The 23,103-nt window shown below is 43.1% G+C and overlaps 3 protein-coding genes and 1 pseudogene across 4 annotated transcripts; 2 read left to right on the top strand and 2 right to left on the bottom strand.

The window, feature by feature from the left end:
* Positions 1 to 231: 231 nt before the first annotated feature.
* Positions 232 to 1,218, bottom strand: LOC136507155 (uncharacterized). Its single transcript, XM_066501963.1, has 2 exons — positions 1,096 to 1,218; positions 232 to 1,008 (listed from the first exon to the last, which is right to left on the bottom strand). The coding sequence occupies exons 1-2, from the start codon at positions 1,216 to 1,218 to the stop codon at positions 232 to 234; spliced, it is 900 nt and encodes a 299-aa protein (XP_066358060.1).
* Positions 1,219 to 1,266: 48 nt separating this feature from the next.
* LOC136507154 (uncharacterized) lies at positions 1,267 to 3,784 on the bottom strand (annotated as a pseudogene).
* Positions 3,785 to 6,106: 2,322 nt separating this feature from the next.
* LOC136508669 (uncharacterized) lies at positions 6,107 to 10,565 on the top strand. Of its 2 annotated transcripts, none has more exons than XM_066503406.1 (9): positions 6,107 to 6,659; positions 7,201 to 7,295; positions 7,668 to 7,760; positions 7,833 to 7,938; positions 9,195 to 9,620; positions 9,707 to 9,784; positions 9,876 to 9,959; positions 10,051 to 10,239; positions 10,497 to 10,565. In XM_066503406.1, the coding sequence occupies exons 4-9, from the start codon at positions 7,915 to 7,917 to the stop codon at positions 10,527 to 10,529; spliced, it is 834 nt and encodes a 277-aa protein (XP_066359503.1). In that variant the 5' UTR covers positions 6,107 to 6,659; positions 7,201 to 7,295; positions 7,668 to 7,760; positions 7,833 to 7,914; the 3' UTR covers positions 10,530 to 10,565. The 2 variants fall into 2 exon arrangements, with proteins under 2 accessions (XP_066359503.1, XP_066359504.1); XM_066503407.1 differs by adding an exon at positions 7,385 to 7,591 and having other exon boundaries at positions 6,107 to 7,295; positions 10,496 to 10,565.
* Positions 10,566 to 12,985: 2,420 nt separating this feature from the next.
* LOC136509068 (peroxidase 4-like) lies at positions 12,986 to 14,775 on the top strand. The gene is made up of 4 exons (XM_066503874.1): positions 12,986 to 13,271; positions 13,407 to 13,598; positions 13,729 to 13,894; positions 14,253 to 14,775. Exons 1-4 carry the CDS (start codon positions 13,038 to 13,040, stop codon positions 14,642 to 14,644), a joined length of 984 nt encoding a protein of 327 aa, XP_066359971.1. The 5' UTR covers positions 12,986 to 13,037; the 3' UTR covers positions 14,645 to 14,775.
* Positions 14,776 to 23,103: the final 8,328 nt, after the last annotated feature.

Genomic DNA, 23,103 nt, shown 5'->3' with positions numbered 1-23,103 from the left:
TGTTGTATAGACAGATTTTGCTAGAATCTAGAGACAACAACATCCCAAAAATGACAGCTAATCAACATATCCCAGAAATGACAGAATTTGTTACAATCCCAAAAAAAGAGCCACTGTTCAAATATTTGTGCTCCATCAACATCCCAGAAGTATACATCCCAAAAATGACAGAATTTGTTACAATATTTGTGCTCCAAAAATGGCAGCTAATCAACATCTAAAAAATGACAGCTAATCATCATCATTACATTCTATGGGATCCCTATCATTGTCACTACAATACTCTAAGATGGTGTCATCTACATAGTCATCATCCTCATCACTGTTCTCAGCCATGTCTTCTTCTCTTCTATTGATAAGAGCTTGTAAGTTACCAACAACAGAAGATTTCTGTCCATCTACACGTCGCTGCACTGGTGTAGGTTCATCGGTGCCATCATCTTGATCATCTTGCACCTCAAGCTCATTATCAGACCCAGTTTCATCTTGGTGAACAGTGCTGACTTCTGTTTCATTGACATCATACATGCTCCTATGCTCAAATTTTTGGACAACACGCCAATTGTCGCCAAATTGTGTGTCCTGCACATAGAAGACCTTTGTTGATTGACTTGCTAATATAAATGGGTCTGACTTGTACCAAAACCTCTCTATATTGATGGATCTAAAATGGCCATCATCTCTAATGTTTCTAGCTTTGCCATCTTGACTGAACCACTCACACCGAAAAAGTACCACAGTTCGAATCATTTGTAAATTGGAGTTGTAGCTCAACTGAACTATCTCCTTGAGCTGACCATAAAATTCAGTCGACACTCCATTGTGTGTTCCTTCTGCCAGCACACCACTGTTTTGTGTCTGCCTTTGTCTTTCACGGTCAATAGTGTTGTATCGAACACCATTCACACTACATGATGACCATAATCTGACCCTAAGGTCAGGTCGACATGATATTGCATAAAGCCCTTCACTGACCTCTTCACGATTATCCTTCCACAGCATCTTGATCTAAAAAGACAACAGATTAAGTGAAAAATGTGGAACTCAGATTAAGAAGACAACATGATATATTGCATAAATTATGGAACCACTTACATGACTCCTAAACCAAGCAGGAAATTCCTTTTCTAACCTACTCTCAATATCATGGCCACCCTCTTTCTCTAACTCTTCTCTAAACTTGCTGCACAGACAGTTCACAATATGAGTATTGGTCATGCAGGTTTAGCATAGTTTTTAGTAGCACACAAAATTTAGAAAAAACACTCACCTCAAATATGGCTCCACCTCATCACAGTTGTTTAGCACATACCAACAAAGCTTGTCAAATTCTTTGTTTTCAAGATATGTTTCCCTGTTGGCTCCCAAGAGTTTAACACCATGCTGGAAGATAGAGAGGTCACCATTTGGTGGATCCCATTTGTCATCATCACGATTAAATCTAGTGACAACATCTTCCATGTACCTTGAACAAAAGGTCAATGCCTCATTAGCTATGTACGCCTCAGCGATGGATCCTTCAGGTCTAGCTCTATTCCTCACGTACCCCTTCAAAGTGCCCAATTGGCGTTCGATCGGGTACATCCATCCATATTGGACAGGGCCTCTTAACAGTGCTTCATCAGGAAGGTGGACAGCCAAGTGGACCATCACATCAAAAAAAGCAGGAGGAAATATTTTTTCAAGCTTGCACAGTATCACAGGGATTTCTGCTTTTAGACGTTTCACAACATCAACCTTTAGTTTCCTACTGCAAAGCTCCTAGAAAAATTTACCCAACTCAGCAACTGCTTCATATATGTCCTTGTGCACTAATCCCCGGAGACCGGTTGGTAAAATTCTTTGGAGTAGGATGTGGCAATCATGGGTTTTGAGGCCCTGCACCTTCGAACCATCTGCACTAATGCATCTTGTCAGGTTGGAAGCATACCCATATGGAAACCGAATACTTTTCATAAATCCACAAAATGCAGTCCTTTCTTCTTTCTCCATGGCATACCATGCTGCTGGCATTGAAACTGAATCACCATCTTCTTGTTCTAAATGCAACTCAGGTCGTATGCCCATATCCTGCAAATCAAGTCTCGCATTAACTGTATCCTTATTCTTGCCATCAAGACGGAGAATTATGCCGAGAAGGGCATCACATATATTCTTCTCTATATGCATCACATCAAGATTATGTGGCAGCTTCAAGTGTTTCCAATAAGGTAGTTTCCATAGGGCCGACTTTCGACTGAACAATTTTGGCTCCTGATCCTTCTGTCCACGCTTCCTTTTCTTGCTACCCTCAGGCTTACCAGGACTAACATCTTTTACCTTCTCTAGAGCCTCCAAAGTTTCATCCACAGTCAACTTTGCTGGCTCTATCCGGTTTTCTCGGTGTCCATCAAAGGCCAAGCTTCTTCTCCATTTGTGAGTTTTTGGGAGGTAGCGACGGTGTCCAATGTAGCATATCTTTTTCCTAAGACTCCTTGACAATGGATCTCTATTGCAATAAATACATGCATAGTAACCTTTAGTAATTCACCCTGACAATACACCCAAAGCTGGATAATCATGTATGCACCATAGTACTGCAGCACGAAGGTCAAACTTCAAACCAGTTAATGCATCATAAGTCCTGACACCTTCCCAGAGTTTTAACAAATCCTCAATGAGAGGTTCTAAGAATACGTCAAAGTCCTTGCCTGGAGACTGGTCCTGGGATGAGTAATGCCATGATGCAGTTGGATGCATCAGTGCATGACCATGGAGGTAGATTGTACACCTTTACAAGTACAGGCCACATGCTATAACTTGTGTTCATGTTCCCGAATGGATTGAAGCCATCTGTAGCTAAACTAAGCCTTAGGTTTCTTGCATCTTCAGCGAAGCTAGGATACATATCATCAAAGTCTTTCCAGGCTTCACCATCGGCTGGATGGGTCATTTCATTTTCCACAGCCACCCTCTTCTCCTTGTGCCACCGGGTCTCCTCAGATGTTGCTTTGTTTGCAAACATCCTCTTTAGCCTAGGTATAAGAGGAAAGTATCTCAAAACCTTTTTTGGAACCCATTTGGCACCATCAGCATCTACCCACCTAGATTCCTTGCATTTTGGGCAAATGTCCGCTTTGGCAAGATTCTTCCGAAACAACACACAATTGTTGTCACAGACATGGATTAACTCATATCCAAGGCCCAATTCTTTGAGATATGTCTTTGCTTTGTCATATGAATCTGGAAGACAACTATTAGGGAATGACATTGCCAATAACTTCAATATAACACTGATTGCTGTGTTGCTAATCCTGTAGAAGGACGTGATGTGTAGCAATCTAACTAGAAAAGAGAACCTAGAATGAACAGAACCTGGGCAAAGAGCACGTTTTGCATCTTCAAGAACTTTCACAAACATAGGCTGTTCTCCATCTTCTACAGTTGTGTACAAGTCTACAAGCATCTCTACAGTACCCAGATCATCTTCATTGTCAGCCTCATCCTCATTGACCACATCACCTAGATGATCAGGCTCATCTGCATCCTCTGCAATTTCAATAATCTCAGCATCAAAAGCTTCTCCATGGTGTACCCACCGAGTATATGTAGCTGACCATCCATAGAGGTACACATGGTTATGCACATCTTTCTGACTCAGCGAAGACTGATTCAGACAATGGCGACAGGGGCAAAGTATAACATCATCTGCATTGAATCTATCCCGAACATATGACATAAATTGATCAACGCCGTCTGTGAACTTATCACTGAACCGAGTAGCACGAATCCATGTCCTGTCCATCTAATCAATGTAACAACAATTACCTCTAATAAGCCATGTCTAAACAGCTATGAAATGCTATGAATTGCAGGCAATGAAAGATGACAGTACCTCTAAGTAGCTGAAGTAGCAGCAGGTTGAACACGGAGCAGAGAAGCCGCAGCAGCTGCCCGCCGCCGGAGCTTCCCGCCGGAGAAGCACGCCGCCGGAGCAGAGAAGCCGCAGCAGCTGCCCGCCGCCGAAGCTGCCCATCGGAGAAGCGCGCTGCAGCAGCTGCCCACCGTTAGAAGCCCGCCGCCGGAGCTGCCCGCCACCAGAGCTGCCCGCCGCCGGAGCAGAGAAGCCGCAGCAGCTACCCGCAGCCGGAGCTGCCCGCCGGAGAAGCGCGCTGCGCCGCAGCAGCTACCCGCCGCCAGAGCTGCTCGCCGGAGAAGCGCGCCGTTCCGCAGCAGCTACCCGCCGCCGGAGAAGCGCACCGCGCCGCAGCAGCTACCCGCCGCCGGAGCACCTCCTCCCGCCCCCTGCCCGATTCGATTTAGATCTGGGTGGATTGGATTGGATTGGGTTCGGTTGGGTTGGGTTTATGATTGATTCAATAATCGAATAAGAAAAAAACTTCCAATCTCTAAACATGACCGAAGTCTTGTTCTGATGGTAAGCCAACTTGGCTCTGAGAGAAGAGGTGGTGGGTTCGATTCTAAGGCACCACCAATTTTTTTTATAAATTCTACTTTTATGACGAAATAATTATCTGACAGGTGGGACCTGAACGGTGAAACTATTCTCTTTCACTTCTATGACGAATCACAGAACACTTGTATGATGATTCTTTCAAATTCGTCACAGTTAAACAAAGGGGTTGACGGCCAAACCAATCATCTATGACCATCTACGTAATTTCGTCACTAATGAACCTTATTCCATGACCAAAACTATTATCGTCATTCCGAAATCGTCATAGATGAAAGGATTTCTAGTAGTGTAGGTATAAATCTAAATACAAAACAAATAAACTAATTTTGAATTCGCTTTCGGATATCACAATCCCAGGCATCCTCACTTCGTCCGATACGAATCCGAATACAAAACGAATAGCTGAACTAATAACCTAAAATAGAATACGTAAAAAGATAGTACAAACCTACGCGATATACAGCCTGTTCGGCAGACCTGTTCTTACATGTGACAGAATGAATAGAAATATGGAACATAAGAATTGAAAAGTTCATTTTTATTTATGAGTAATTATCTGTTTCAATCAGAAAGCTATAAGTTCATTCTAGGTGGGCATTTCAACATGGTGTCCACTACACTCACATTACTCATCAAATATCACATTGGGTGAGATTGAGAGTGCTGTATAGTTGATTTGCATCTTGTGGCACTAGTTGAGAGTGATGGCTTTGTTTTTTTCTTGTTACTCTTTGGCATGATTGTTGTCATCTAGCCGCCTTGGAGTTGATTGAGATTGTCGAGCACTACATGGTGATTGTGCCGGGGCTCCGATCAAGGTTGTGAGATACTAATGATCTTTTATCTTTGTTATTTGCTTGTGCTTTTACATCCTTGTTATTTTCTTCTACGGGTGTAGTTGGTAGAAATAGCTAGTTTAGTTGCTTCACTAGTTTAGCTAGACTAGAGTAATATGTTAGCCTCTTTGTTTGATTGAGTGCTCTAGTAATTGTTCAAGGCTTGCTAGTAGACTTGTGTAGGAGGCATGCATTGGGTGAATTAGGCTAGGCAAAGTAATGGCTATTAGGTTCTCATTTTGTACTAACTACTTTACTATAGTGTTGTGCAATTTGTAAAGAATTTTTCATATGCTATTCACCAAAACCAAAAATATACGTATAAGAATACTAAACAAATTGGATAAAAAATTAAATTGAGATAACATGTTGCTTTATTTCATAAGCACATGATTATAGTCAATTCCCATTAATTTTCTAAGATTGAAGGTGATTATAGTCAACTTTACGTTTTTTATATGACAATTTAATAAAATCTTAATTTGGTATGTTTGATTAAGAAAACTATTTAAATTTAATTATTTGGCACAAAAAATATTTTAAAAAAAATTTAAATGTATATCTACAGATTTATTTGAACTATACTTTGCGTTTGGAAGCACAGCCGCCAAAACAAAGGCCAAAACGCCGAAACCCAACTGTCCGCGCATTTTCAGTGAAAAAATCCCGCCATCGGCTAGTACCACCCAAAAGCCAAAACCTATCCCAGCCGTCCGATCCCAGCCCTGCCAATCGGATGCCCTCCACGCCCACGTCCAGAGGCCACCCCGTCGACCCTATCCTGCGGCGCCGTCAACGCAGAAACTTCCACCTCGCCACATCCGTTTCCTCTTCTTCCTCTTCCTCCGCGCCCGCTCCACGCGCCGACGCCACACACCGCCGGCTCGCAGGCTCCGCCTGCTCTTCCTCTCCCCCGGCCGCGACGCGCGCGCCTCGCAGGCTCCTCATCCTCTTCCTTTCGCCCGGTCGCGATTTGTGCCACGCATGGTCACCGGCATCGTTCTCCTCGCTCTTGCCCTTTGACCCGTCCAGATAGGAAAGGGGAAGAAAGGCCATTGTACCCTGCCATCGTACCACCGCATCGGCCAGACGGCCACCGCTGTTCACCCAGCAGCGGCAGCCACGGGCGGACCTGCCGCCGGCGCGGAGGCGTCTCCAGCCCCCTGTTTTCTCGAATCGCTGAATCGGCCGGGGGCAGATGGTACGCCGGAGGCCGCAGCCGCAGGGCACAATCGGCAGCCGGCCCCGGCTGCCCGTGTAGGCCAAACCAGGCAGCCCCCAGCCAGCTGCAGTAGCGACGCCGCCGGCACCGTGTAACAGAGCTTCACTCTGCACAGGCAAACGCCAAACAGGCAGCAACGTTGCAGGCAAGCATTTTATTTTAATTTCAGTAATTCAGTTCCTCAGACACTCTGCCGTTGGGGAAGAGATCATTGTTATCTCTCCATTATTTTATTGCCTGATGGATGCTGCCTTTGCAGAATAAAACAGTGCTGGACTGCTGGTATAATGGTTTCTTAACGTACCAGTGATAGGATAGCAGTTAATTACCTTTCTTTTATTTATCTCTCCATTATTCCTTGCCTGATGCATGCCTTTGGGGAATAGAACAATGTTGGTATAATGGTTTGGTTCCGTCAGTTTGGTAAGTGCTTATGCCTGCGATGGTTATGTTACCATATGAATGTTCGTCTAAATTGTCAAGGTTCCTTATCCTTAATCCTAAGAATGCTGATTTTTATGCCCACCAAATACAAATGTAGCTTATGCTCCTCTTTTCTTCCTAGTACTCATCATCACTTTTTTTGGTTTTCCATTTACTTTCTGAGCATTACCTGTAGTACGTGATTACTTCCTACCTGTAACAGAAAAGCAATTCACCCATTTTTGGGTTTGTTGATGAAATAGTTCGGTTTACAAGAAAAAGGACTCCACTTATTGGAGTTAAAAAGTGGGGAGATGTCAAGCGGATTGTTAAAGATAAAATAGCACGAGATATAATGGTATGTTATAGTCTTGCTCCCGCGTATGATAAATTAATTCTTTGTAATATCTTATTTGTTCACAATTTGTTGGTATCCCTTTTCTACAGGTTAGGTGGAACATTGAGAACAATGATGATGAGAAGGCTAGGATATGGAAGATTGCAAAGTATCGTTACAAAGGATGGCGAGCTCAATTGAGTGCCACATACAAGGCATACAATAGTTATCATGAAAGAATGAGACATAAGCCAGATGATTTGGACATTGTGGAGTGGCACTACTTGGTGTTGTATTTTGGAAGTGACAAATTCCAGGTTCCAAGCCTCTGATATATATGTGTTTATTGTCTGTATTTTTGTAGTGCAACTAACATATATGTGTTTATATTAGCGAATAAGCACCACAAACTCTAGCAATTCGCAGCATCGACAGACAATACATCTTACAGGATCAAAACCTTTTTCACAAGTTAGTTATGAGCAGGTAATGATATGGAACCTAATCTTCTTTTATTTTTTACCTAAACAGTAACAATGTTCAATTTTCACATCTTAGAGAAACCTGGAGACTGGTGAAGAGCCAGATGGTTTGACATTTTGGAGGAGTACACGCACCAAGGAGGGCCGATGGTCTTCTGATGCTGCTAATTAAGGAAATATATGTAAGTGCTACTTTGTTCATTAGTACTTAGTGATGTTGCAATTATATATAACATAATTATTATATTGATGGTTGTACATGCCCTGATTGGGTGATAAAAGGTCATCATCTCCTTGTCCTTGTGTTGGGTTTGGCAATCCTATCTTTAGTTTCTTATTTATGCTATTTTCAGCTGTGCCACCTGTTCTTTTTGGTATAGCAAGTTTGGATGAGCCAAATGCTTCCAAACTTTTTCTGTGGTCTCCTGATAGCATATGGTAGCTGCTGTAATTTTTGTAGAATTTTCTATGCAAGTCTTGTATATGGTCTTTTATGCATCCTTGTATCTATTTAAATTTAGAAAAGCATCAAATAATTTTATTTTATGATGGCCATCATATTTTCTGGTGTCCATGAGTTATGTATGTTGCCATGATATGGTTGGTATGGTCCAAATGTAAGTTTGGAACATCGTTAATTCTTTAAGTGAGATGTTGGTCCCATCTGGACAGATCTGGGGGCTTAGATAAGTTCACCTTGATAAGTTGGTTTCCTGGGAAACTTGTGAATACCAAAGTCGAAGATAATTGTCATATCTAGCTGCTGTTCAAATTTGAGGTGATTTGGCCTAGTGGTTTGAAAGTTACAGCTGTTTGAAGTTACCTCCCAGTTTTTGGGTGCTCTCTGTTTCAGCAGAGTAGTTTCTGTAATTCTGCTATTTCGAAGTACTTAAGTTCTGAATCATGCTTTGATGTATGAAGATGAAATCTCGATAATTTTGTAAGATTTCCAGAATGTCCTCTTGCAAGTCATTTGGACTTGTATATCTCCAGATATGATTTATTTTCTGTACAGCTGTTGCATGCCCAGATTTCTGGGAACTTGCTGGAAAGCAAGTTGCTTATGTTAGATGCTTTATGTAGTTAATTATGTTCTTTAAAGTGATTTGAATAGAGCTGGGCTACTCGGTAAACGAGTGTCCAGTGATGTATGTTCTCATAACATGGTTTATTCATTTATCTCCAATGTCATACATATCTCTGAAATGCTAGAGTTCAACTGTCCATTGCTTTTTACCTCTCAACATGCTTTGCTAGGAATCATATTTGCATGATTAACATGGACTTGGATTTTTTGAGGAAGTAATCAGTACATGAATCTAACTGATACAGTTTGATTTCCAAAGTATCCATTTTACCTAATTCTTATTATACTTGAACTGGAACTGTTGTTGCTACTTGCTAAAGTTGAAAACACTAATTGTGTTCTTAAATTTAGGAAAGCGCCTTCTCCAAAATTGCAGAGAGAATTGAGTTGGAAGCTTCTGTGATTTCAAAAGAACAAGAAAGGCACATTCTTCATGAAACCTACAAGGAAACCACTGGATGCAGGAGCAGGAAAGGTCCTGGACATGGATACTTGGCAAAGTATCCGACCCGAAGCCAACTTATGAATGAACGAATTGAAGAGCAAGCTCGTGCATCTGCATTAGCAGCAGCAGCCCAACAGAAGAATAGTGAGATGCAAGCTGAGGCAGAGAAGTTAAAAGAAAAGGTTATCGTTCAAGCCGCTGAGAGGGAGAGTGACAAGGAAAAAATTCAGCAGCTGCAACATCAACTGGAGAGTACAAGTAGCAAGATTAGAGAAGAACTAAGGCAAGAGTTTTTTTCACTAATCAAACAACACAATCAAGCACCGCCTTTGGTAATAATACTACTTAATTGTTACCAACATCATTGATTTTAGTAAAGCTTGATTGCTAATGTTTCTCCTTATAACTCCAATGCAAGAATGCTGCACCAACCACAACAGCCCCTCAGCCTACAGAAAATATGGTTAGTGGAAATGAAGGTGCAGATTTAGCACAGGTATTATTTTTTGATAAATGCAAACTGCGATGTAATGGATGCCTACATTTAATCTGACATAATGTGTGAATCTTTTTTTTAAAATATGAAGGCTGGTACAGAATCTGCCCTGCCCACACATAATGAACCTGCTGTTGTTCCGACTCCCATCCAAGGATCAGAACATGTGCAACAGGTAATATACTTCAAAATTATCACCTGCAGTTGAACAGATTCTTAGAATTGCTAAGTGGTGATTGCTCCTTCAAATCTTCTGGTTTTTACAGACTGTACCAGACAGTGTATTGTTGAGCAAACCGAAGAGTATCCAACCTAGTCGCCTCACTCGCAACGCCAACAGATCACTTTCCCCAAATGATAAAGATAGTAATGAGACAGTGACATTTATTACATCACAAACACTGAGGAATACTGCTGCAAATAAAAAGCTACAATGCAGAAAGAAAGGAGGAAAGGTATGAGCAATCAGGTGTCATTTTAAGTTGTTGTCCAGATTATTAACATGAACTTTGTTCACTTATACATGTATATTTGTTCACTTAACATGAGCAATCAGGAGTTCATGCCTTATGTGTTTATAGTTCGGCTTCAGTATCCATTCTATTTGTTAAACCCAAAAATATTGTTGTCTATCATGTGTTGTCTATGTTTGATTCCAATTGTGTGATCAACTATATATATTACTAATGCATGTCATTTTGACTTTTTCAGGAAGATCAACCTTGAGGGAGTCTTGGCAAGCTGAAATGAATCAAATATTGTGCAACGAGAAAGATGTCATGTTGATCTGTGCTAAGAGAAATGTATTTTTGTTTATGATTGCCTATTTGTAGCATAAGTTAGTGGTTTTGTAATGCGGTTCAACTTTGCAATTACCTATTTGGAAATAGGAAGGCATTTGACTTCCTTACATTGTACAAACTATTGAATGCTTATGATCCAAGTTATTAATATGAGTGCCTTTTTGTGCCATTGAATTTTGTAATTTTATGAATTTCTGTGCCATGAATTTGATGCAATAATTGGTTGCCCTTCAAATCTCATGTCGATGCAATAGTTTGTATTGCATCCAAGCTCATGTCGATGTGATAGTTTGTATTGCATCTAACCTCATGTCGATGCAATAGTTCGAATTGCATCGAACATAACGTCGATGCAATAGTTCCTATTGCATCGAACCAAAATGATGATGCAATAGAACCTCTTGCATCGAATCAAAATGGTGATGCAATAGATTATATAGCATCGAACCTAATATGGATGCAATATAGTCTATTGCATCGAACAATAGCCGTTGCAATAGATGTATTGCATCAACATGATTTGGATGCAATAAGCTATTGCATCTCTTAATTTTGATGCAAGAGACAACGGATGGGCGATGCAATAGCTGCTTCTCGCATCAACCACAAGTAACCGATGCGAAAGGCTATTGCATCAAGACCACTTGCATCGGCTGGCATCAAACGAGAAGTTGATGCGAAACCGAACTATTGCATCTATTTTAGACCTATAACATCAAAAATTGACCGGTGCAACAGGGTCAAAATTTAGTAGTGTAATATTGGCATCCAAAACTTGCAGGCTTAGTTGGTTATGTTATGTCGAACTTATGTCAAACCAATGAAAATATTATGTGGCAGCTTGCCAACTTGCGCACGGACTTCATTTATTTGCTTCATATTCGTTTCAATGCATCGCAACATCATTGTAGGCGAGATTAAGTAGTAACTAGTTCGGAAACTGGCAGTCCCGAGGTATCTCGACGCCAGGGTCCATGGTCGCGTCGCTACCGATCCTACAATATGGGCCCAAAAAATAAGTTTTTTCCCTTAAAAAATATTCGTTTCAATCCGATCCAATTTTTCGTAGTCGATTAGTTAACATGGTGGTTAACCGTATTATGAAAAAAATCATTGGCTTATCAAATTCTTTATTCGACCGTGAAAAAAATTAAACAAAAGACAGAAACAAATCCACTATTGGTTTTACGAATACCTAGAGTAACTCCCACTATCGACGCGGAAAGTTCCGATTAAACCGTCCAGGTACCGTCGCACCATGCTCCTTGGCGCGGCAGGCCCTGCCACGTCACCGGTCAGCGATACCGGTCGTCGCCACGTCAGCTCCCTACCGCGCCACCATGCATGGCGCGGCACAGGCATTTGGCCGCGCCATGGCAATAGGCGCGGCCAAAAGTGTTAGTTTTAAAAAAACAGAGAGTGTTAGATTTAAAATTAGTTTTCAAAAGGTGTTAAAATTAAAAAAAATCTCTGAGAACCACCCCTATAAATACATAATTTGTAGAGATGCTTGGGTAGGAGCGGCTGGGCAAACCACCCGTACAGAGCCTCTAGAGCGGCCCCTACAGAGATATTGTGTAGTAGTGATAGTTTATTAAATTGTCAGTGCTATAGCTCTCGCCATAAATACAAGTATGACCATTGCTCTCCCCAGGCAGCCACTACCACAGGCAGGCATGTCTGTGTGAATTATTTTCCATGATGGTGATGTGAGTAGGTATGAATGACCCTTGGCCTCTGAATGCTTCCGACTATGGACTATGCATGGTAGCACAGTGTGCAGAAGGAGCCTCCGAATGCTGAAGTGAGCAGATATGTAATTCTGTCTCTGAATGGTTCCAACCATATATCTGCAACTGTTGATGATCAGTTCAGCGGAAATAAATTAAATACGGGGCAGGAGTCGTAGTTTCGCCAAACCGTCCCCTAGTAGGATGCTAGGGTAACTTTTATGAAACCGTGTTTCTCTTTGTTGCATTGCTGATTGGATACAATATATACAATACAATCCATACGTTCCGATTGACTAAAAGCAAAGCTCCATGCTTGCACGCTTTCCTAAATTAAAGACAGTCTGCATACACAGTAGCAGACTAGCAGTGTGAATTGCGAAAGGCGCGAGTGATTCCTAGCTAGCTAGCTGTTGCCTGTTGGGCAAGCAACCTTGATTGCCGGCTTTTCAACTCGATCGAAGTCCAACATAGTAGGTGAGGTGAAGCCGGTACATGACATGATGTACCTAATCATATATGTATTTTTATGCATGCATGGAGTGCTTGCTATATACTACCTAGATTCAAGCTTATACTAACAGACTGAGTCCAGGAGTTTCTGCTATAAATATGGATGTCCTGATGTCCATGTTCCCCAGCTAGCTAGATACCTCCAGAGCTCCAGCAACACCTCACTGCACTCAGAGGCACATAGACTAGCTTGTAGCCCTGTACGAGATGGCAGCAGCAGCATCATCAGCTGCAAGATGCAGCGGCGTCGCTCTCCTCTTGCTCCTTGTGTTGCTGGCCGGCACCGGCACCTCGTCGGCGCAGCTGTGCACCAGCTTCTACTCCCACTCGTGCCCCGGCGTGTACGACGCCGTCAGGTCGGTGTTGCAGGCCGCCATCGCCAGGGAGCAGCGCATGGGCGCCTCCATCCTCCGTCTCTTCTTCCACGACTGCTTCGTCCAAGTACGTACATACAGTGTAACAGTACTCGCTCGCTCCGCCATTATTAATTAGTAATTACTAACACAATCAAGCAACTTGTGATTATATATATACGTATATATATGTTTAATAATAATGTGATCGATCATGGTGTAGGGTTGCGACGCCTCGCTGCTGCTGGATGACACGCCCAGTTTTAGGGGCGAGAAGATGGCCAACCCCAACAACGGCTCCGCCAGAGGATTCGAGGTCATCGACGCCATCAAGTCCGCCGTCGAGAAGGTCTGCCCCGGCGTCGTCTCCTGCGCCGACATCCTCGCCATCGCCGCAAGAGACAGCGTCGTCATCGTAAGCCTAGCTAGCCGGCCCTTGTAGTATAGCATATTCTTTGAATCACTTCAGAGCTAGAAAGATGCAGGAGACTGATGAACCTGCAACTGCAACTGCAACTGATGGATGCATGCATGCACACATGCAGCTGGGTGGTCCGAGCTGGGACGTGAAGGTTGGGAGGAGGGACTCGAGGACGGCGAGCTTCAGCGGCGCCAACAACAACATCCCGCCGCCGACGTCGGGCCTCGCCAACCTCACGTCGCTCTTCGCCGCGCAAGGCCTCTCCCAGAAGGACATGGTCGCGCTCTCTGGTGCGTATTTATATAATTCCCGCTACATTAGTAATTAACTACTAGCTGTAAATAAATAATGCAATGCTAATTCTCCAAGAAATTAAACTTGTCTCTCAACTTTGGAGATATGCATATAAGAATGTGAATTTAGCAATACCACAGTACTGTTTCTCAATCACTAGCTCAATATAGATATCTTGCAGAGATTAAGTTTATGTGCTAGATTAAGTTAAGTGGTATACCAAGATATAAGTCATTAAATATCTCTAGTTTCAGCTATAGATATTTGTAACTTTGTCTCATGTTTAATTCATTCCAAGATATAAGTCATTAAATATTTCTATATATGTGTCGCTTTGCCTCGATCTATTGCTAGGAGCTCACACCATTGGCCTAGCACGTTGCACCAACTTCAGAGCCCACATATACAATGACACCAATATCGACGGCAGCTTCGCAAGATCAAGGCAATCGGTTTGCCCTAGGACCTCAGGTTTTGGTGACAACAATTTGGTGCCTCTGGACTGTCAAACCCCAACTGTCTTTGAGAACAACTACTACAAGAACCTTGTTTGCAAGAAGGGGCTTCTACACTCTGACCAGGAGCTCTTCAATGGTGGATCCACAGATGCGCAAGTCCAATCATATGTTAGTAGCAAGGGCGCATTCTTTGCGGACTTTGTGACCGGCATGATCAAGATGGGTGACATCACGCCATTGACCGGCTCCAATGGGGAGATCAGGAAGAACTGCAGAAGGATTAATTAAGAGGCAGTGCACACTAGCAACCTATCATTCTATCGATCTGTTGAGGATTTTCAATAACGTCCTACTTTCTTTCAAGATTGTAATCCTTCCATTTTACACAAAATTGTTAAATCATTATGTTGTACTAGTTTGTTGAGATTATGTCTGTTTGTTTAAATATAAGTAATAATCTATCATTTGTTATGTATACAAACCTTTTTCTTTTTTTTCTAATAAAAAATCATATATATACTTCTCAAATCAACTGTGTACTTGGAATGAGAGAAAAAGAACCACTACATATATATACTTCTCAAATAATAAAGCTAATAAAAAAGTAGCTTTAGTGGTTATATAAATATAATACATGCAGCTGGTACACACAATCACACCAACGAAATTGATAGCTCAGTTTTGACTCGAGATCGAGCTGGGTTATTATTAACCTTGTCTTCTTCACATAAGCTTGCTGCTGATTGGTGAATCACCAAAGACTAGATGTCGGTTACTAACATAACCCGTAGCAAATGATATGGATGGCATGAAAATGACCTAATAAAGTTAATTTGCAAAGGCGACAACGAGATGCCACACATGTACCTGCATGTTTTTCTCGGTATGGCTTTCTAGAAGTAAAGAAACATGTATATCATGCTTTTGCGTGTACGTCCATTCATTTCCCTCACACCTTAACTATTGAAATATTTGAGATAACATATAATTTATGCCGTCCTTATATGTTGTCTTGACTTGTTGCTTCTTAATTTTGCTACTAGGTGCTCACACCATAGGCCAAGCACGCTGCACCAACTTCAGAGACCATATATACAACGAAACCAAAGACATCGACGATGCCTTTGCAAGCACAAGGAAATCGGACTGTCCTAGCACCTCAGGTACAGGTGACAACAACTTGGCGCCTTTGGACCTAAAGATGGCAACGGGCACCGATACCTGATACCCGACGGGTATTTGATCCATTAGGGGACGTGGATGAGATCATATCTACCCGTGGGCATCTAAATAGGCAAGAATCTATCCCTGATGGGTATAGCGGGTATGGAAACGTTCCCTGTTTACCCGTCCCCGTTACCCGTTGGGGAACCCGACTATTTGAGCTGTCATGCGAGTATTAGGCCCAAAGAAGCTCAATATAGGTATTTTGGCCCAAATCTGAATAATCATATATATAGTTTGTGTGTTCTAGGAACCCTAGTTCAATTTTTCCTCACCATCTCCGCTAGCAGCACAAGCATGCCTGCCTCATGAGCGCTCGTGCCCCTTGCTTCCTCAGTTCGGTCTCTCTGTGTAACATCCTAAAATTTGCATTCTTTTAAAATTAGTAAATATGATTTATTTAAGCAAAGGTGTGTGCATTAAAAGATAGGGAAATAATAAATTTTGTGGAATTAAAATTTAAAAATAAGTTTAGAAACTTTTTGATGCATACATGCTGATGCATATCATTCTGTGAATGTTTGGATTTTGTTAAAGATTTCAAAAAGAATTGAAAGTTGAATTTAAAAAGGGTTTTGGAAAATAGAAGAAATAGAAAAGGAAAGAATCATTTTTTTCCTCTCCTTTCTTGAAATCGGCCCGCTGGCCCCCTCTCCCCTTTTCCCCGCTCGGCCCAGCACCGCAGCCCAGCCCAGCTCTCCCCTCTCCCCTTCTTGGGCCGGCCCGGCTTGGGCCAGGCAACCGCAGCCGCCGCACCAGCTGGCCCCGTGCCTCAACTGCCCGCGCCCGCCTAGCCGCTGACTCCCCGGTCCCACCCGTCGGTGCCGCCCCCAACCTCCCGCTCGCCCCGCGCCAGTCAACCGCGAAGCCGCAACTGCCGCTCCACTCCGCGTCGTGGGAGCGTCCTCCCGAGCGCCCAGCCTCTTTAAATCGGCACCGAGCCCGTCTCCGCCCCTCCCTGCTGCCTCCACGCTCCATTTTTCCATTCACCCGTGTGCGAGGAAGCTACAACCGCCGCCCCGAAGTCTCCGAGTTCCGCCGTCCGCCTCCGCGCGAACCACCGTCCCCGAGCCGCCTCCGCTCCGATTTTCGCCGTGGTGAGCATCTCCGTACTCTCCCCTCTCCTCCCATGCTTTTCGTTTCTCGTTTCTTGGCTTCTCGAGCCCTGGCCGCGAGCTCCGCGAGCCGTGGTCACCGGCCATGGCGGCCACCGCGCTAGCCGCCATTCCCGGCTGCCGTAACGGCATGGCCGAGACCCCCTTCCTCCCCCGCGTCCCCCGGTGCGCTCGGTTTCGCATTTGGTGAACCCTAGCCCCTAACCGCGCGTGACCGAGACCTTCACGCCGCTGGCAATGGCGCCTCACCGCCGGCGTCACTGTGGCCGGCCGGAATTCCTCTCTCTCTCTCCCCAAGTCTAATCTGAACCGCTCGTTTCTGATCCGACGGCCGAGATCAGCCGATACCCTTTCGCGTGGCTGTTTTGTAAAAGAGACCTTGGACTTTTCTAAGTCCTAACCCGCAGTCCAAGGCGTAGTTTCCCGAATGCGTAATCTCGTTTGGAAAGTGTAAACTTCACGGTTTAAGTCAAAAATACGTTTTTAGTATTTACAGAAATGCCATTTGAACTGTTTCGCTTATAAAATTGTCGTTTTAGCTCCGAATTGATCCATTCAAATCGCGTTAGCTTCGTAATTTCATAAGCTACATGTTGGAACTACTGTTAGTCAAGTTTGGAACTTTTTAATTTCATGATTAGATTTAATTAAATATATGGCTATAGGAAAACCTGTTTAAATCATAACTTTCGCATTTTAGCTCCGTTTTTCGTGAACTTCGCGTTGACGTGATCGTAGCGAGACGTAGATTATGTTTACAAACATTTTATCTTGATTTCAATACTGTTGGTGTACTGTTCTAATGATAGGAATGTTGCTTTGCATGAATGCTTTTGGAATGTTGTATGTTGCCGTGTTGGTCGCGTTCAGACGGTGAGGAAAACGTTGGAGACCAAGAACTCTTCGACGACCAGCAGGACCAGCACGAGTTTGTGAACCAAGGCAAGTATAGCATGGGCCTTCCTTGATGTCCTATTTCACTTTAATCAATTACTCATTTGCATGTGTCTAATTTTGATACCCGTAAGGACAACCTAGTGATTGTTTATCCTGTTCCTTGTCTCCTATGGGTTAAATGCATATGGGTAGATTGCTAGTGCTCTAACTGAACTTGATATACATGTTGATGAATGATACTATGGAACAAAGTGAGTAACATGATTTATAACAACTGTTCCATAGGGCGAAAGTGCAAATGACCTTTGTTCATGTTGCTCCCGGCCCTCCATAAGGACTTATCTGTCGGCAAAAGCTGGGACTGACAGTGCAACCGGGAGAGTCATATGGCTCTGACTTTAGCTCAGTAATAGGATCTTTCCTAGCTAGTTAGAGGTTACCTTTTTGGCGCAAATGGGGCTTGCCACGTTGGGTATAGGGCTGCCTCTGTTCCTATGAGTATAGCCGCGATGGATATGTGCCATAGGAAAGGGGGGTTCCTACATCTGCCTGCCAAGGAAACCTAGCGGCCCTAACTTGTTAGGGAAACCTATGAAATGGCTTCATAGTGTACCCTGTCCGCTCACCTTGGTAGTGACATGGGAGTAATTAACCCGGGCATATGGGGATCACGACTCGCGGTGAATGTGCACCACCTCTGCAGAGGGTAACAAACTGTTATAACAGCCGTGCTCACGGTTACGAGCGGCCCGGAAAACTCACAGAATAACTAAATACTTGATGATGATCTATTAAGATGTTCTATGATGATCTATGATACACTTTACACTGATATATGTTCTTATGGGATTAAATGGGAGTTTAAGCATAACTTGATAATACTTGAGAATAAAAGCTTGACCTACTAAAAATGCTAACTGCAGTAAACCAGAGTCAATCCTTTTTGAGCTTCATAACCCCATGTTAGCTTGCTAAGTACGGAATGTACTTACACTTGTTTATTTTCTTTATTTGGATAAAAATCCCGGATGGGTAACAGATGACAACGGGTATGAGGAATTCCCGGAGGATTTTTAGACTTGTGGTCAACCAGTTGACCTTCCCTATGATGAAGCCCACGAGAGTTTTATTATCTTTTTATTTTTCCGCTGTGTGATGTAAGACTATATTATATTATGAATCTGATGTAAGGACACCGTGATGATACTTATATGATTTGTCGACTTGTGTGTGCGATTGATTCCTGGGCACACATGAGTATTGTGCATTAAATTTTATCCTTAAAATTGGGTGTGACACTCTGCCACCTTTGCTCGTTCTCCTCGCAACCTCGCTCCTTCTCCTCAGCATCTTTGAGACTCCGACACTTATACCCGGGTGAAGAAGAAACGTCTCCGATTGCAAAGCCACGACCCCAATTGTCCTTGTTTATCGGGTATGTAGTACCCGACGGGTATCTGTTACCCGACCGATGCCCGATGGGTACGGGGATGGGCAAGAATCTATACCCGAGATAGTTAACAGGGACAGGGACGGGATGAATTCTCCGTAGCGGGGAAGAGAACGTTTCGGCGATAACCAACGGGTACATCCCCGTTGCCATCCTTATTTGGACCTTCAGACCCCTACCATCTTTGAGAACGACTACTACAAGAACCTTGTTAGCAAGAAGGGGCTCCTACACTCTGACCAAGAGCTCTTCAATGATGGAACCATCGACGCGCTAGTGCAATCGTATGTTAGTAGCCAGAGCGTGTTCTTCGCGGATTTTGTGATCGGCATGATCAAGATGGGTGACATTACGCTGTTGACAGGCTCTGCTGGGGAGATCAGGAAGAACTGCAGAAGGACTAACTAAGGAAATTGGAATGTTATTGAGGCTTTTTCACTACGTAAAAAATGATTTTTAGCAACGGTTCAAATTTTTTGTAGGGGCGGCTGGTGATGGAGCCGCCCCTACAATGGCGTGCTCGGGTGCCCAGACACTAGCCGCCCCTACAAATAGAACAGTAGGGGTGGCTGGTGATACGAGCCACCCCTACAAATGGGGTCTGATTTGTAGGGGCGGCTCAATCACCAGCCGCCCCTAAAGTTACTATTTGTAGGGGCGACTGGTGATTGACACTAGTACAGAGACGGCCTTTACTCCCGGTGGGGAACACCCTCTAGTCCCGGTTCCCCACCCGGGAGCAAGCATCCGGGACTAAAGGGGGTTCCTTTAGTCCCGGGTCAAGGGGGACCTTTAATCCTAGTGGGTAACACCAACCGGGACTAAAGGTGCCTCCTGACATGCCACGAGGCCGGCACCCTTTAGTCCCGGTTGGTAATACCAACCGGGACTAAAGGTTATTTTTTTCTTTTTTCTTTTCTTTTCATTTTTTTGTTTTCTTTTCAAAATAGGTTTTCGAAGTCGTATTAGTATGTTTCGGTTCAAGCACAATGAACGTATTAAATGACACAATTCAAGCATAGAAATATATATATATATATATGCATGCATGCATCATATATATATTTACATGCATATGTGTATTTTACAGTTGTTGTGATATAACAATTTTCCTCTCATCCTCTAGCTTGGCTTCCATGGCAGTGTTGGGTCGAAGTAGAACTCGCCCTTGGAATCAATGACCTGGTCATTAAAAAATCCGGCTATAGACTCTTAAATTGCTTTGATCTGGTCTTGTCGTATGACCTTTTCCTCCAACCATCGAGCCTACAGGTTTGAATTAAAGGAAAATAAATTAATATATGTACATACATATATATATATAAAGACATAGTAACACAATCAATAATAATAATTAAATGAATATATAGTGTATTTTTAACTTACTTTGAGTCTCTCTGTAGGAGTTCTTTGGGAGAGCTCCTTGATAAACTTGCAAACATAGTAACCACAGTAGTTGTTCCCCTGTTCCTGCCTCAGACACCACTTTATGAGAAAAAGATTTGTCATCCAATCTGGTGATCCGGTGAAAGCTATATGTTTAATTAATAAAGATGATGCGATTTAGGGGACTTACTTTCAAAGGATTACATTTAGTGGCGCTTTGCATTTTCCCATGTGTTGCTTCTCAATAAAGGTTTTCCAAACACTGCCCAATAAAAAATTTGCCATGTCATCAGATATACAGATATAGTTAATCATCATGTTTGTGTGTATATATAGTTGCTAGAGATACCGAAATTACCTCTGGATAATATCTATCATATCTTGGTAGTCTTGTTGTGGTTTTCTCATCGAGTCATAGATTATCAAGTGACTTTTCACCAGATCAATGTCCATCAATATCCAATGATTGCTGCATGTGTTTATAGAATATAACGCATAACACTCATTAATTAACTAGAATCAACATATGAGCCATTAAGGATGATTGACATTATTAACACTCACTTGAAGTTGTAGGGAAAGAGTATATCCTTCTTGTGGCGTTGGTTCACTAAGAAGTTCATGAGGTTACTCTGTGACTCAGACTTCCAATTAGGCTTTGGAGTAACTGGGTCTTTGAATACTATATGGGGATCAACAAAACCAATTTCATTGCAGCCTTTCTTTCTGCACTCTGTCATTGTAAATCTGCATATATATAGTACTTGTTAGGATAATTTATGATGAGTTTAATAATAGATCGAAAGAATTATTACTTACAGGCAATAGCAGCTAATGATAACTTTGTCCAGAGAGGTCAGGTGGCATAGTTGATGAAATTCTGCAAAGTCAACACACATAACATCATCGCCACAGAACAAATGTTCGTCTCTAATTCTGACACCACCGCAGAAGTATCCACCGGTAGACGCCTGCATGTACCACTTATTTAGTAGGTACATTTGTGTCCCCAGATCACCTAAGGCTTGAGGGTTGTATGGACTCTGGCCTAGTACAAATTTTTTTCTTCCAAATATCAACCTCTACCGTACTCTCAATGTTTCCATCACCAAACATATGGTAAAGGTCGAGACCAGTCTCTTCAATAAATTCACCAAGGTGATCCAAATCGATATCCGGAGGTATGTTTGTCTGATGCATTAATCCTAAATTCGAACCATATTCATTACCAACAACTAGCGGGGGGACTGATTGGTGCGATTATTGTCCGAGTTGTGCAACTCCTTTCCCTACCCGCTTCTTTTTCTGTGCCGCCTCAATTGACTTGGTGAGAGTGCAGTCATAGTCTGTTAACGTTGCTTTGGACGGCTTACGAGATTCCCGCTGTTGTTGCTGGTAAGAAGCCACCTTTTTTCTTAGAATATCTAGAGCTACGAAGAAGTACGGTTTCTCCAGGTTACTCCTTGCTTCTTGATCCTTTTTAAGTTTGTCATAGAATCTGGACATATATTTTTTATATGCATCAGTTACTTCTTCCTTCTCTTTAGATATTATTTTGGGAATAGCCCTTGGTTTCACGGTGGCTTTCTTTGCCGGTGGGGGCTGGTTCTTCGTTTGCGGGGCTGGCCTCTTGCTAGTACTTGGCTTCTTGGTAGGTGGGGGTGGGGGAGGCGTTGGAGACCTCCTTGGAGGTGGTGGTAGCGGCGTTGGAGACCTCCTTGGAGGTGGCGGCTGCGGCGTTGGAGACCTCCTTGGAGATGGTGTGGATGCAGCCTCGCCTTCCAACACATTGTCATCGTACAGAGCACTATGATGATCTGGCGATTGAACAATTGGACTTAGGTTGGGGGAGGATCTGCTACAAAAAAAAGGAATGACATATTATTATGAGCAGATTGTTAATTATTTAAGCCAATATAAATTAATGATGTAGTGTTTTCATCCGCACCTATGGTGAGGTAGTTCAGGAGGAGGTGGAGGCGACATCCCGGGAATGATGATGTAGCGCTTGCGCCATAGAATGAATGTCTTCTCTGCTTCTCTGAGAGTCTTCTTGCCATCACCTCTAGGAATGTCAAGAGGCAAATCACTAAAACCTTTTTCAGCTTTATCTACCGAGATGGTAGCATATCCTTCTTGGATTATATTTCCATGAATCCTTGGTGTCTTGGTTCAATCCATAGGATTAACAAGACCGATAGCCACCTTGACTGTGGAATTCCCCTTCGGAATGTGTAGCTCACACGATGTACAAGGTTCAGTGACGTCATCCACAGGGAAGCGCAGTCCTGTGTTCCCTTGATTTGGTATCTCCGTGGAAGCGCAGCTGCTTTTCAACTTAACAGATTGGCTAATGTTGATTCCTAGCTCTGATGCCTGCTTGCTTGCACTCACTGCTATTTGCACTTGCCTTCTGATTTCCTCCTGCATTCTCGCTTCAAGGTTTTTTTCCCACTCCTGTGCTTCATGCACCACTTCCTACAACCTCTGGAGCCGCTATGCCTCTTCTTCCTTCTTTCTCTGGCAGCTTCTGTAGGAAGGTTTGTCCTGAGGGAATCCATGCTCCCACGAGACACTTCCTTTGCCTCTAGTTTGGCCACCATGTTCAATAGTCCCGATGGCGTATGTCAGTTCATCCTTCTCTCTGTTGGGCCTGAATGCACCCCTAGCAGTAG

The sequence above is a fragment of the Miscanthus floridulus genome, chromosome 15, assembly GCF_019320115.1.
Source record: "Miscanthus floridulus cultivar M001 chromosome 15, ASM1932011v1, whole genome shotgun sequence".
NCBI lineage: Eukaryota > Viridiplantae > Streptophyta > Magnoliopsida > Poales > Poaceae > Miscanthus > Miscanthus floridulus.
The sequence above is the reverse complement of the archived record's forward strand: the minus strand, read 5'-3'. Positions and strand labels throughout refer to the sequence as shown.